Below are 12,207 nucleotides of genomic sequence, written 5' to 3' on the forward strand. Positions count from 1 at the left end.
GGACACACCCGACGTCCAATGTCCTCGTGTTGGATTGGTCCACTTTAAATGGACATGGAACGGGTATGACACACAGGCTATCGACAGGGCATACCAGCAGGCGACAAGGATTGTTGCCGAATTAGGAGACTTCCTTGGCACTTGTATGGTGCGCTTAGGCATCCGGATGGACCACGCACACTTCATATGCCATAGTTTGGCATGCCCTGTTGGTATGTGCAGCTACTGTTAGAATGATTCTTTATATATGGTCTTATTACAGACGTTTTTTACAGCTGGGGTAGTGGGGACAACGATAGAGCGACTAGCAGGTCAAAAATTAAAGCGAATATCCGGCTGTGACCCAGCCGGGTATTCGGTTGACAATGACGCTGACTTCGCCCGTTTAAACAGTAGCAATGCCGCACTTGTGGATATCTACTACACCAATCGCGAAAGGATGGGGACCAGGCATACTTCCTAGGAACAGTTAACGTTCTTATTAATGGGGGCCAGCGTCAACCCGGATGTGAGGCAATGGACCTTTATTGTGATGCAACCGTTGACAAACTTTTGGCTTGTAAGTCAGCCTAAATTTTATGCATATTTAGAAAATGTTACCTATACTACTCCTAAATAGATTAAGCCAATGGATGATGAGACTCTCATTATGGGAGTACTAATTTCCTTGTTCTTTTTAGGTTTCTGCTCTCATTCTTATAGCACGAAGTTTTTTATAGCTTCGATGGAGTCGAATTATTTTGTAGCTTGCCGTTGTGACGGAGATTCCTGCTATTGTACACAAGACTGCCTTACCTGCCTGGACGGGATACGTGTGGGATTTCAGATGGCATTATTAGAGTAAGGAGAAAATAATGTTCTTATAAATAAATACAATGTACATCAATGCAAGGCTGATCCTTCAATGCATGTAGCGATGAAGACTACGGGACGTACCATGTCGTCGCTGGAGAACTCTAAAGATTCTCATCATCGAACTTCCTCTCTTGTACTGCACCCAACTAATAGTTCGTATATTTATTAATGGTTTTCTTGGGTAATAAAACACGTCGTGACATTTGCTAAATTAAATATTAAATATGCTCACACCGGTTGAGAAAGTTTTTAATTTGATCTAGGACGTAGTAACATATCGACATTTTTAAAATCTAGACATTATAGATTTCTAAATGCTCGAATATAGTTCTCGTAAAAAAACTTGCTCATACCTCAGACGTTTATGGATTTAGGATATTTTTTCAAAATTATTTCCAAACTTTATTCCTTTGTTCATTCATGGATTTAGTATTTTAATAATCTTGTAGTTGTTCCAAGAATAAATTTAATTACGGCACCCTACGCTAAAATTTGTAGATGCAATCTAAATAATAGTAGAATGCGTCCATGTATTCGATGGGATAAGTCTGTAAGAGTTTTAGTACTACAAATTTATAAAATTTGGCATAAAATTAAGTAAGAAGGTCACTCACCCATATGAATGAGTTAATGCTTTGTCGCACTTTATCCGCGAACCCGAGCTTTATCTCAGGTTTGCTCAAGTCACGAAACAATCTCTTTTTGAAGTGTTTGTTCCATTTCTGCACGTCAAACTTCTTGCCGTCAATTCGTAGGTCACCGAAATTCAGGGACAATTCGTCAAAAGAAAGGTGGTCGATTTCCAACTCGGAGAAATAATAATACAAACGCCTGTCTATTGACGAGAAAGCGTAGACTGGGGTGCCTCGTCCCTCCACGAAAAAGTTGGTGACTTGAGCCCCACATCGTGACGAAGAATTGCAGGTCAAGGAGAAATTTCCAGATGGAAGCGTGTGTGGCGAGAGCGGACGGGCGTCAATGTGTCCAGAAATATTTAAATCATCAAACATTACTTCCAAGAACTTCGCTTGTATCGAGAAGTTGTGATGTTTTTGTTCTTCATAACTTGTATAAAGATGCGAAAAGAATAATCCTTGGATGTAGCTAGTGGTCTCAACGGTGCGGTTCGGTTCGGTTCTTGGAAGAACCGGTTTCGAACCGAGAACCGGAATTGAAGAACCGAAACAGAACCGAACTATTTTTAGCTGGAACCGAACCGGAACCGGACCAAACCGTGACCGAACCGGCGGTTCGGGTCAAACCGGTAGTGTTATTAATATGCAATAAACAACAAACAATGCTAATTGACGTGTTTCTGATGAAATTTCACATACAAGCCAATAACTTATCTGTATTTAAACATGCAAATTCTAATACATGTCAACAGCAAAACCACTTATGTATTATTGACGTTAGAAAACAATTCCAAGTTTGGGGTGCAAGTGAATCAATGGAAATTTCATTTCGGAAACTTTGGGGGTGTAACTAAGTTGGAATTTCATTTCGGAAACTTTGGGGGTGTAACCAGATCAAAATTCCATTTTGGAAACTTTGGGGGTGTAACCAAGTCAAAATTCCATTTTGGAAACTTTGGGGGTGTAACCAGATCAAAATTCCATTTTGGAAACTTTGGGGGTGTAACCAAATCAAAATTTCATTTTGGAAACTTTAGGGGTGCAGTCACGTCAAAATTTCATTTCCGAAACTTTTGGGGGTAAAAATTTTGTTTAGGAAACTTTGGGGTGAAAATATCATTTTGGAAATATTGGGGGTGTAACCAAGTCAAAATTTCGTTTTGGAAACATTGGGGGTTTAACCAAGTAAAAGTTTCATGTTGGGAACTTTGAGGGTGTGATCAAGTCAAAGTTTCATTTTGGGAACTTTGGTGGTGCGGCCACGTCAAAATTTCATTTTGGAATCTAGGTGTATTTCGGGAAGTTCGGAAAACTTTTTCGAAAATATGATTAACTTCGCTAATTGATTTATGTATGAAGTTCGGTTCACCCCGAACCGGCCGGTTCGGTTCGGTTCTCAAAGACTTGGAACCGGAACCGAACCGGTAATGAAAGTTTCGGTTCGGTTCGGTTCTCAGTATAAACCGGAACCGAACCGAAGCCATCGGTTCCGGTTCGGTTCTATGAGAACCGAGAGCCGTTGAGACCACTAGATGTAGCTTGCACCAATGACTATTATGACCCTGCATTAAGTAGTTTATTTACATTTACTAAATTTGTAGAAAATAGAAATCCACAAATATTTTGACAACATACCCGTAATTGCTTCCTTCTCGTAAATCGAGAATGGGCGACATGGTAAAATTTACGGTTCCTGGCATAATGATCCAAGGGTCTCGAGGGTCTGGGAAAATCAGTTGATATCTTTAAAATATTTTTCACCAACTTGACGAGTAACTTACGACAAAATTTGTTGGGCCACGGCCAAATGAAGGGGTCCAAAGAGGTTAGAGGAGATGCCAGAAGAAGAGGAACGAGGAAGAAAAACTTGAGAAATGAGTACCGCTTCATGACGGAATTATGTTAAACGGTTAAATAGTGGTTAACCTTTTGCAGTGTTTAATCCCCTGCGTCGTTTGATCAGAAAAGTGAGAAATTATACATTATATAAGACTTTCAAGGGTTGTCGCATTTATTCTTTTGTCTGATGCGTATAAAATGATTCAAATTTATTTTCAAATCGATAATATTTTTGCAAGAGTTTTCCTCAATTGATTACCCGACTAAGATAAGCGAATGTCACACCAGTTGTAGTCGCAGCTATGATTTTATCTGCTGCGTATAAAATGACTTTACCGTAGGTTCATTTCAGTTATGATAAGCGACAGATTGAAGTTTGACAGAACATGAAATATCTGATTTATTTTCAGACTAAAACTGGTGTGATAATCGCTTATCTTAGTTGGATAATTAATTTAAGTCCAATGAGGAAAACTTTTGCAAAAATAAATATCTATTATCGATTTGGAAAAACTTGGAATCATTTTATACGCATCAGACAAAAGCAGAACTGCAATAACCCTTGTAATTCTTATATAATGTACAATTTCTAATTTTACTGATCAACCACATAGCCAACATAATTTCGCCATGAAGCGACACTTAATTCTCAAGTTTTTCTTCCTCGTCCCTCTTCTTCTTGTTGCACTTCCTCTGGCCTTTGGGGTCCATTCATTTGGCCGTGGCCCAACGAATTTTGTCGTAAGTTACTCGTCAAGCTGGTGAAAAATATTTTAAAGTTCTAGACTGATTTTTCCAGCCCCTCGGGACCCTTGGATCAGTATGCCAGGAACAATCGGAAATTTCGCCATGTCGCCCATTCTCGATTTACGAGAAGGAAGCAATTACGGGTATGTTGTCCAAATTTTTACGGATTTCTATTTTCAACAAATTTAGTAAATGTAAATAAACTACTTAATGCAGGGTCACAATAGTCATTGGTGCAAGTTACATCCAAGGATTATTCTTTTCGCATCTTTTTACACCTAATCAGGAACAGAAACACCACAACTTCTCCATACAAGCGAAGTTCTTAGAAGTCATGTTTGAAGATTTAAACATTTCTGGAAACATTGACGCCCGTCCCCTCTCGCTACACACGCTTCCATCTGGAAATTTCTCCCTGACCTGCAATACTTCATCACGATGTGGGGCTCAAGTCACCAACTTTTTCGTGGAGGGACGAGGCACCCCGGTCTACGCTTTCTCGTCAATAGACAGGCGTTTGTATTATTATTTCTCCGAGTTGGAAATCGACCACCTTTCTTTTGACGAATTGTCCCTGAATTTCGGTGACCTACGAATTGACGGCAAGAAGTTTGACGTGCAGAAATGGAACAAACACTTCAAAAAGAGATTGTTCCATGACTTGAGCAAACCTGAGGTAAAGCTCGGATTCGTGGACAAAGTGCGACAAAGCATCAACTCATTCATAAGGGTGAGTGAACTTATTACTCAATTTTTGCCAAATTTGATAAATTTTCTGTACTGAAACTTTTGCAGACTTATCCTATCGAAGTCGTGGATGCATTCTCTTCATATAGAAAATGCATATACTATTTGGACGGCTAGGGGCCGTAATTAAATTTATTCTTGGAACTATTAAAAATATATTTATACATACTTAATCTATGAGTAAAGAGTGTCATTATATATGCATCAAGTTTTTACCCAATAGACTCGACTTTTTTGTCTGAACTTGAAACTTTATTAACAATAAAAAATGTATCAAGAGTATTTTGTCTTGTACGTACACTTTGTGAGATTACATATGTAATTTACATAGGGCACAATTAAACTTATAGAAGTGGGGTGCTACGTTGTGGAATGAAATTGAGAAAGCAATAATTTTATAAAATTGTATAAAATTCTCCTCCATCTTCTGTGTGTAAAGTCGTTGTCGAGTTTAAAACTAATTTTGCAAAAGTATTCGTGGATGAAACAAATAAAACCAAAGATAAAATACAAATGTGTACAAAAATGTACGAAAATTAGTTTTTTTACGAGTTAGTTAATTCAGAAAAATACCCTGCGCATCAGTAACCCGTTAAATGGCATGCATGCAACTGTCGCCAGTTTGTTCGATAATACGATACCTTGGAATTAATAGCATGATTTTATTGGTCTTATCACAAAATACAAATCACTTTACATATTAGTTTGATGGACATGGAATTAGCATGGAGGATATCCATATTGTGGGTAACAATTTTGCTGTGAATAATATTCCCCTTGACTCTGGCCGTAGCAATAAGGATACTGCGGTTGCTGATAGCCTTCGGAGTAACAGACTTGTGGGTATTGCTGGCCATATTGTTGGTAAGGATTTCCGTACATGGCGTTCATATCGTACCCCTGCGGCATCATGTTGTTCTGTCCTTGGTCAGCGGAACCACTGCAACAAGCCTCAGCAGCAACAGGAGCGTTGTTATCACACGTTGGGACAGCATTGTTGTTATCCGTGGGGACGTTGATAACCACAGAGTCACTACTGCCTTCAGGAAAGTGGGTCAATTTAATTGTCGTTTTATGCTGAATTCTCCCCCTGCAGAAAAATAAGATTTGGTACATTGTTTCGAAAGGAATAAGGTGAATAGACTGCATCGTCCTACGGTAACTGTAGTCGGATTGCTCCCTTGTCTGTCATGCTGAGCATGGGTTCGCAACATTCCTCGTCTGCTGGGAGTTTCTCTTTTTTTGACTTTTTACTTTCCTTCTTCTACAAATAAAAGGTTTGCTGAGTACGTTTGAGTCCAAATTTAACTTATAACTTGGACTAACCTTTGACCCTTCGCCCTCATAATAAACTATGCTGCCAGTCTGTCCAGCTTCATCAGAATATACATGTTCCGACCCTGTTTGGCCTTCCGCAAGCGTGGTGGTACCGTCACCCGCGTTCGTTTCGTCTGGGGGTGGAGAGCCGCTGGGTGAGTTTAAAAAGCCAAATTCTGACTCCAATGAATCATCTCGTGTCGCAGTTGTTGGGGGAAGATCGCCTCCCCCACCGGAAGCGGAACCATGTGTCATCATGTAAGTTTGGAAGTTCTGCTCGTGTGGGGGTTTCGACTTGCTTTTACTCCTGCTACTGCCTTTCTTGTTCTTCTTGCTGCCTGGTTTTTGTGATGACGTAGCTTGTGGTGGAGGTGGAGGTGGGTCGAAAACGAAGGAGGGAAGTCTTCCTGGTACCGCGACATTTTCACCGTCCCCGGTGATTATAGTGTTACAGTTGTGATCCAATTTTTCGGTGGGGGGTTTGTCATTTTTATTAGTATCCTTGTCCACGCGGGTACTATTACTGCCTCTGAAAATGTCTGCGGGAATATTTTGCTGCGTGGTCTGCATCGGTTCGACGGCTTGTTTCTCTCGTGAAGTGGTGGTTGAGTTTAGACCGTTTCGAATGCTGCTGTCCATTGTGTAGGGGAACGACTTTCTGGCATTTCTCTCCGTTTTCTTGGTGTCTTTGGAATCTTGCCGTCCTTTTCCGTTCTCTTTGGAATTAATGGGAGGATGCGTGTGGGAGTCTTGGATGTATCGTTCAATTAGGAAATTCGGTTCCTTATCTTCATCGTGGTTTCGGTGGGGTGGGAGATCCCGGGTGTTGGATGGTTCGAGATTTTGAGGCTTCATACTTCGTCGACGTTCCTTGGTAGGGGATGGGCCAACTTGTGGTGGTGGTGGTGGAGGTAATTCTTGTGCTTTTTGAGATTTGTAACTATCAGGGGGAGGAACCGCTTCGGATTTTCGACTCTTTCGGCGTGGTTCTGCGTTGGAAATGAGTGCTGTAGCCGCTGTAGGTGCTGGTTGCGATGTCATTGCTTGAGGGGGCTGGGCTCCTTTGTTGTGGTGACTTTTCCGCCGTGCTACTGGTCCTAAGGTTTCCGGTTCTGGTTCTGGTTTCAGACTTTTTCTTTCTTTTCTTGTTTCAGGAGGAGGCTCTTGCACAACTCCACCAGTATTTTCGATCTCACGACTTTTTCTATGATGGTGATGATGTTCGCTCTCGTTTGCAACGGATAACCTTGTTTTATCCTTATTATCTTGTGGGGGCGGTTGTAATGTTGGCGAAGCGTCGACCGGAGGTACATGGCTGTGTCGATGTTTATGAGAGGTTGTAGGTTCCTCCTGGGTTTGTTGTGGTTCAACTTCCGGTTCTCTGTGCGAGTGACGATGATGCTGTCGGTGATCAATTTTCTCCAAGACATCGACCGACAGTGCGTCACTTTTTCTAGAGTGGCGTTTAGACCGGGGCGTCTTATCCTCATCGGCAGTTTGTCCTTGTTTGTGTTGTTTGTGGGTGTTTTCCACCTCGTCGATGATATTACGCATGGCTTCAATTTCATGCGTGGTGACGGAAGGACCTCCTTTTCCCGATGGCTTTGGAAATTGGTTGGGGTCGTCGTCTTGGCTGTGACGGTGGTGGTGACGATGTCTGTGATGGTGCTCAATGTTTGGATCATTTGGGTCAATTTCGTCTATAATTGTCTCTTCTTCGCCGTCTTTATTCATGGTTTGGTCTTGGTTTGGTTTGATTGAGTGCCTGTGCTTATGTTTCGCAGCGGAATCGAGAGTAGGATCATCCGTCAAGTTGGCGTAGACTTGGATATTTTGGAAATATGGGTTATTTTTATTTGATGATGGGTTATTCTGTGCTGGATCTTTGGTAATTATAGAAGAGCTTGTATGCGGGTACCCTGCTGTGGTTGTGGTGTGCGTGGGGGATGCAGTGGAACGAGAATCAACAGCAGGACGGATCCTAGGAGCGTTTATGTCACGAAAATTTGACGCCCGTTTCAGAGGAAATCCGGAGGAAAGAGGCCGCGTATCATTTTCCAGATTTGTGGATGCATCAGCACGTCGAAGGCTTTGATTTTGATCCATTATGACGATTATGGTGAAAACGAATTATGTATTTATATAGATTTTGACTTTACGGGAATTCTCAAATTTTCATATTGCTCAGAATAAGAAATTTTGAGATCTCTAGACAAAATCGGGATTGAATGACTTTTATTATTGTCCAAGTAACGCTGAAGGAGCGATGTTCACTTTGATTCATTATTTTGTGACCCACACGCTACATTTTAGTCTAACCAGAATCAAAAAAAAATTCATATAAAAAATATTTAATATAAATATTTAAAATCATAGCATATTGATAAAACGTGTTAAATGAAGTTATATTGGTTGGACTGTATACAAATTTATGCATTAACGATGTTGACACTAATTTATAGTTTGTGAAGAGAACGTTCGGTTTTCTATTTTATTTTATTCCTTACGAATTTTCGTTTTACAACTTGAATTAGTTAAATTTTGTCTTTCGGTTAAGTTAGTGGTCGAGAAATTGACTTACATTCTAAAATACATTTTCGATAACGTCGTTTTTGATTTCATTAATTTGTAGTCAACTATGTATGTACTTTTGGCAGTAATTTGTACAAACGCAATACTTCCAAAAGTTTATATAAAGCAGTACCAAAACCGGAATTAATTGATAATTTTTCATAATATTTAGTAGCACAAACAATACTAACCGTTATAAAATTAAAATTAATTAGATTAGTTGCATTAGTTAAAATGATTTTCGGAATATCTGTAATATCGGAATTTTAGTTTTAATTAAAGCTTAACATTGCGAAGAAGTAAAATCTAAATAATAATTTTCATTTGGTACGGATTGCTCACAAAAACATGACTAGAATGAGTATTCATAAATGAACTTTAACGAAGTGATTAACAAACGATTAATTATTAATTAATTAATAATAACAATACTCTTGCAGGTAATAAATGCGATAAACAAGCACGTTAAAATTTCAACTGAATTTGTTTTTACAAGACTGTCTCCTTGATTGGATTTGGCGCAGACGAAACTGGTGGATCTGCTGATAACGCAGAGAATCCATGCGGTCCAGAACCCCTCCTATGGATTACTTGCGGCGGCGGTGGGGGTATTGAGGACACATTTCCATTACTATTACTGTTCCCATTTCTGTTGTTATCCTCGTTATTGTTTTCAGACGTCTTAGAATTTCTCCTTAAACCAAGACTTCCTGACGAGATTGAATTAACGAAACGATTTTGAAAAATGGGACGGGACGAAAGTGGCGAGATTCCATTACTATTATTATTTTGTGGTGGTTGTGTGCCGTCTAAATTCTGAAAAAAGTTTATCCGTGCCGCAGTCAAAGATGCGCCTTTGGAGGATGGATATCTCACGGATGAACTTCGTGGCGAAAATGGAGAAGGTGACGTGGGGCCATTTTCTGTCGTGTCACTCGGACTGGGTGACCCTCCTCTTGGATATTTTCCTAGATGTGGTTGTTTTATTGGAGAATCCAACTCGGATGGTGGTGTCTTTACAGTCTTATTTTTATTGTAGGAAGTACACTTTGGAAACAGGGGATGTTCTCTGGGCGGAGAAGCATCTTGATTTATGTTGCCTCGTTGTGTTGACGAATATGTCGGAGGAACACTAACAACTCTGGTTGTCCTATCAATCGCCTCAATACTGTGAGAAAGTTCGGATGACTTCTTTTTCGTGGTGGTGATTGGATTCCTCTGACATTGTTGGTTATTCAGGCACAGAGATGCCATCGGTGGGAGTGTCTGAGATTTATTCGCCTCTGACGAGGTTAACCTTTGTCCTGTTGAGGACGGAAGTCCACAACTGTTTTCTGGATTGCATGCATATTCTGTGAATTTTTTGGACGTCGAGATAGAGTCAGGAGCGACATTGTTCGCATTTTGTGGAGCAGTTGAGGATTCCTCGGACGAGATAAAGTGTAAGGAAGAGGAGTTGATGCAATATCGAAGGCCGGTAGGTTTTGGGCCATCTTTAAACAAATGACCTAGTAGAAAAAAAGTGTAAAAAATCGTAAATACATTTTTCGCTCTGATTTCTATCACTCGCAAATCTACATCTCATGGTTCTCACCTAAATGGGCGTTGCAATTCGCACAGGACACTTCCGTTCTGGCCAAGTCCGGTTTGGCAATGAGGAGGAGAAGATTTGCTCCAACTATGCGGTAAGAAGATCGCGACATTATGCACTATTTTAAATTATCATGATTCTCATGTAATAATAGAGTCACTATTACTGTGCGATAGATCCGCCGTCAACTTGACCCTCTTGGGATCTACGACATCTGTGAACGCAGGCCACCCGGATTTCGAATCAAATTTACTACATGATTGAAACAACTCCGCATCACACACGACGCAATGGTAAGTTCCAGACTCCCAGTGTCGGTTGTATTTGTTACTGTAAGGCCTGCAATTGTAATTATTATGCAATTAGAAAATAGTAAAGGTGACCCACATTAATCAAAGTTATAATCTTATGTATAATACCTTTCAGTCTCTCGTTCCTGAAATCACAAAGATTGTTTCAATATCAGGAATATTCTTGTTAATTAATTACAATTGTATTTCAAATCACTACCTGTGTAACACGGTACTCGATCGGCGTCAATTGAGCTTTCCTTTCTGAAAAGTCCTTTTTGTTGTTGTTATTATTATTTCCATTTAAGAACGACTTTTCAGTTTTAGAAGAATCTCTTCTAAGAAATCTACTCGACATTTAAAAAACCTGTAGATTTCCTTCTGTCCTTATAATAGTGGCAAAAAAATACTCTGGTAGCTGCACTTGTAGATGAGAATGAGATAAAAGAACGAGTATTTTTGGCTTATTATATGTTCCCACTGTCCCAACTCTTTTGACAAATTGAATTATTTATTATTTATGGAAGATCATTTTCAATATTTATTATGGAAATTAAATTAGTCAACTTTGTGGTCGGTCTCGGTCTGTTTAGCAACTGTTGTTTTGTTACGTCAATTGCGTGAATGTACATGTATGTGTGACCGTATATGCGAGGATGTATTTATGTGTGACCTGACTAGGATAATTGGTAATTGCCTCAATTAAATGACCTTCACTTTAATTATTATGCCTGCAACACGATACCTAGTAATATGTAGTTCCAGCCTAATTTTGAAAATTGTATATTTATTGTTCGTAATTTATTCTCTTTTTTGCAATTTCCAGTCTCTACTACTGCTCCCGTTCCTCTGCAAAACTAAAACTACACATCACACAGTGCAATCCTTCACATTTTAAAGAGATATCTAAAACACGTAATGATCTCGTCTGTGTTTCTGCTAGTGGTGCTGTCATTGTTTTTTAGGGTTATTTTTACCCAGTCGTTCGTGCTTTTAACTTTTTTGCCCTACTAAAACCAACCAACCCTGTCTGACACTGACACTATTTCTGGTAGTTCGAAACGAAATGCTTCCGTTTTCGACAAGCAAATTCCAATCCCACAAAAATTTTATGTATATTAAAGGAAACTTTGGTACAATTTTTTAAGGCGAATGAAGGAAGAGATCTCTTCTATTAATAATATCAGTTGAAAAAGATTCCTTTATTATTGCTACCAACTAAAATGACAGTGTAAAATAATACTTGAGTTACTTCCTTTCACAATTTTTGCCACCTTATATGTCGTCGTCGACGACTACATACTTCCTGCTATCTAGAAGTCGTTAAAGTAAACCCCCATTGTACAATACCGACTTAACTAGACGATACGATAAAGAGACGAATTATGATGATGACGACAATGAAATGAGTGGTTGGTGGTAGTGCTAGTTAGTAGTTATTATATTAGTTAGTACAGCCTGCTAGGTGGAAATTTCCTTTTTAGTTCTTTTCGCCTAAAGCGATCGGATGATGATATATTCTAAATGTTGATCATGTTTTTTATTGCTACTGCTTCAGCAGACGAGATTCTGCTTTGCAATATATGTGTTACGTGAGAAAAGTGGTGGATTTTTA

The 12,207-nt window shown here is 39.5% G+C and overlaps 4 protein-coding genes and 1 long non-coding RNA gene across 5 annotated transcripts; 2 read left to right on the forward strand and 3 right to left on the reverse strand.

Moving 5' to 3' along the window:
• The first annotated feature begins 290 nt into the window (after positions 1-290).
• On the forward strand, positions 291-1,065 carry LOC118436335. The gene is made up of 3 exons (XR_004835376.1): positions 291-559; positions 681-840; positions 915-1,065. It is a non-coding gene; the product is annotated as an uncharacterized LOC118436335 (long non-coding RNA).
• A 197-nt stretch (positions 1,066-1,262) lies between these two features.
• Positions 1,263-2,154, reverse strand: LOC118436280. Its single transcript, XM_035853997.1, has 2 exons — positions 1,470-2,154; positions 1,263-1,403 (listed from the first exon to the last, which is right to left on the reverse strand). The coding sequence occupies exons 1-2, from the start codon at positions 1,863-1,865 to the stop codon at positions 1,341-1,343; spliced, it is 459 nt and encodes a 152-aa protein (XP_035709890.1). The 5' UTR covers positions 1,866-2,154; the 3' UTR covers positions 1,263-1,340.
• Positions 2,155-3,959: 1,805 nt separating this feature from the next.
• On the forward strand, positions 3,960-5,098 carry LOC118436233. Its single transcript, XM_035853844.1, has 4 exons — positions 3,960-4,070; positions 4,129-4,219; positions 4,293-4,806; positions 4,872-5,098. Exons 2-4 carry the CDS (start codon positions 4,152-4,154, stop codon positions 4,938-4,940), a joined length of 651 nt encoding a protein of 216 aa, XP_035709737.1. The 5' UTR covers positions 3,960-4,070; positions 4,129-4,151; the 3' UTR covers positions 4,941-5,098.
• Positions 5,099-5,523: 425 nt separating this feature from the next.
• On the reverse strand, positions 5,524-8,447 carry LOC110852688 (serine/arginine repetitive matrix protein 1). Its single transcript, XM_022100798.2, has 3 exons — positions 6,150-8,447; positions 5,981-6,087; positions 5,524-5,913 (listed from the first exon to the last, which is right to left on the reverse strand). The coding sequence occupies exons 1-3, from the start codon at positions 8,244-8,246 to the stop codon at positions 5,544-5,546; spliced, it is 2,574 nt and encodes an 857-aa protein (XP_021956490.1). The 5' UTR covers positions 8,247-8,447; the 3' UTR covers positions 5,524-5,543.
• A 152-nt stretch (positions 8,448-8,599) lies between these two features.
• On the reverse strand, positions 8,600-12,159 carry LOC110852266 (putative uncharacterized protein DDB_G0277255). Its single transcript, XM_022100285.2, has 5 exons — positions 10,813-12,159; positions 10,722-10,738; positions 10,469-10,641; positions 10,306-10,389; positions 8,600-10,219 (listed from the first exon to the last, which is right to left on the reverse strand). Exons 1-5 carry the CDS (start codon positions 10,948-10,950, stop codon positions 9,201-9,203), a joined length of 1,431 nt encoding a protein of 476 aa, XP_021955977.1. The 5' UTR covers positions 10,951-12,159; the 3' UTR covers positions 8,600-9,200.
• Positions 12,160-12,207: the final 48 nt, after the last annotated feature.

This window comes from Folsomia candida, unplaced genomic scaffold (genome assembly GCF_002217175.1).
Source record: "Folsomia candida strain VU population unplaced genomic scaffold, ASM221717v1 Fcan01_Sc007, whole genome shotgun sequence".
Classification (NCBI taxonomy): domain Eukaryota; kingdom Metazoa; phylum Arthropoda; class Collembola; order Entomobryomorpha; family Isotomidae; genus Folsomia; species Folsomia candida.

Bases quoted from the DNA above. Each gene is read 5' to 3' on its own strand.
- LOC118436280 (XM_035853997.1), bottom strand. From the start codon at position 1,865: ATGTTTGATGATTTAAATATTTCTGGACACATTGACGCCCGTCCGCTC. The intron at 1,404-1,469 runs GTGAGTGACCTT...AAACTCTTACAG, and splicing joins GCATTAACTCATTCATATGG to ACTTATCCCATCGAATACAT.
- LOC118436233 (XM_035853844.1), top strand. From the start codon at position 4,152: ATGCCAGGAACAATCGGAAATTTCGCCATGTCGCCCATTCTCGATTTA. The intron at 4,220-4,292 runs GTATGTTGTCCA...TACTTAATGCAG, and splicing joins CGAGAAGGAAGCAATTACGG to GGTCACAATAGTCATTGGTG. The intron at 4,807-4,871 runs GTGAGTGAACTT...AAACTTTTGCAG, and splicing joins GCATCAACTCATTCATAAGG to ACTTATCCTATCGAAGTCGT.
- LOC110852688 (XM_022100798.2), bottom strand. From the start codon at position 8,246: ATGGATCAAAATCAAAGCCTTCGACGTGCTGATGCATCCACAAATCTG. The intron at 6,088-6,149 runs GTTAGTCCAAGT...TTTTATTTGTAG, and splicing joins ATGAGGGCGAAGGGTCAAAG to AAGAAGGAAAGTAAAAAGTC. The intron at 5,914-5,980 runs GTAGGACGATGC...ATTTTTCTGCAG, and splicing joins GCAATCCGACTACAGTTACC to GGGGAGAATTCAGCATAAAA.
- LOC110852266 (XM_022100285.2), bottom strand. From the start codon at position 10,950: ATGTCGAGTAGATTTCTTAGAAGAGATTCTTCTAAAACTGAAAAGTCG. The intron at 10,390-10,468 runs GTAATAGTGACT...CTTACCGCATAG, and splicing joins GACGGCGGATCTATCGCACA to TTGGAGCAAATCTTCTCCTC. The intron at 10,220-10,305 runs GTGAGAACCATG...TTTTTCTACTAG, and splicing joins GAATTGCAACGCCCATTTAG to GTCATTTGTTTAAAGATGGC.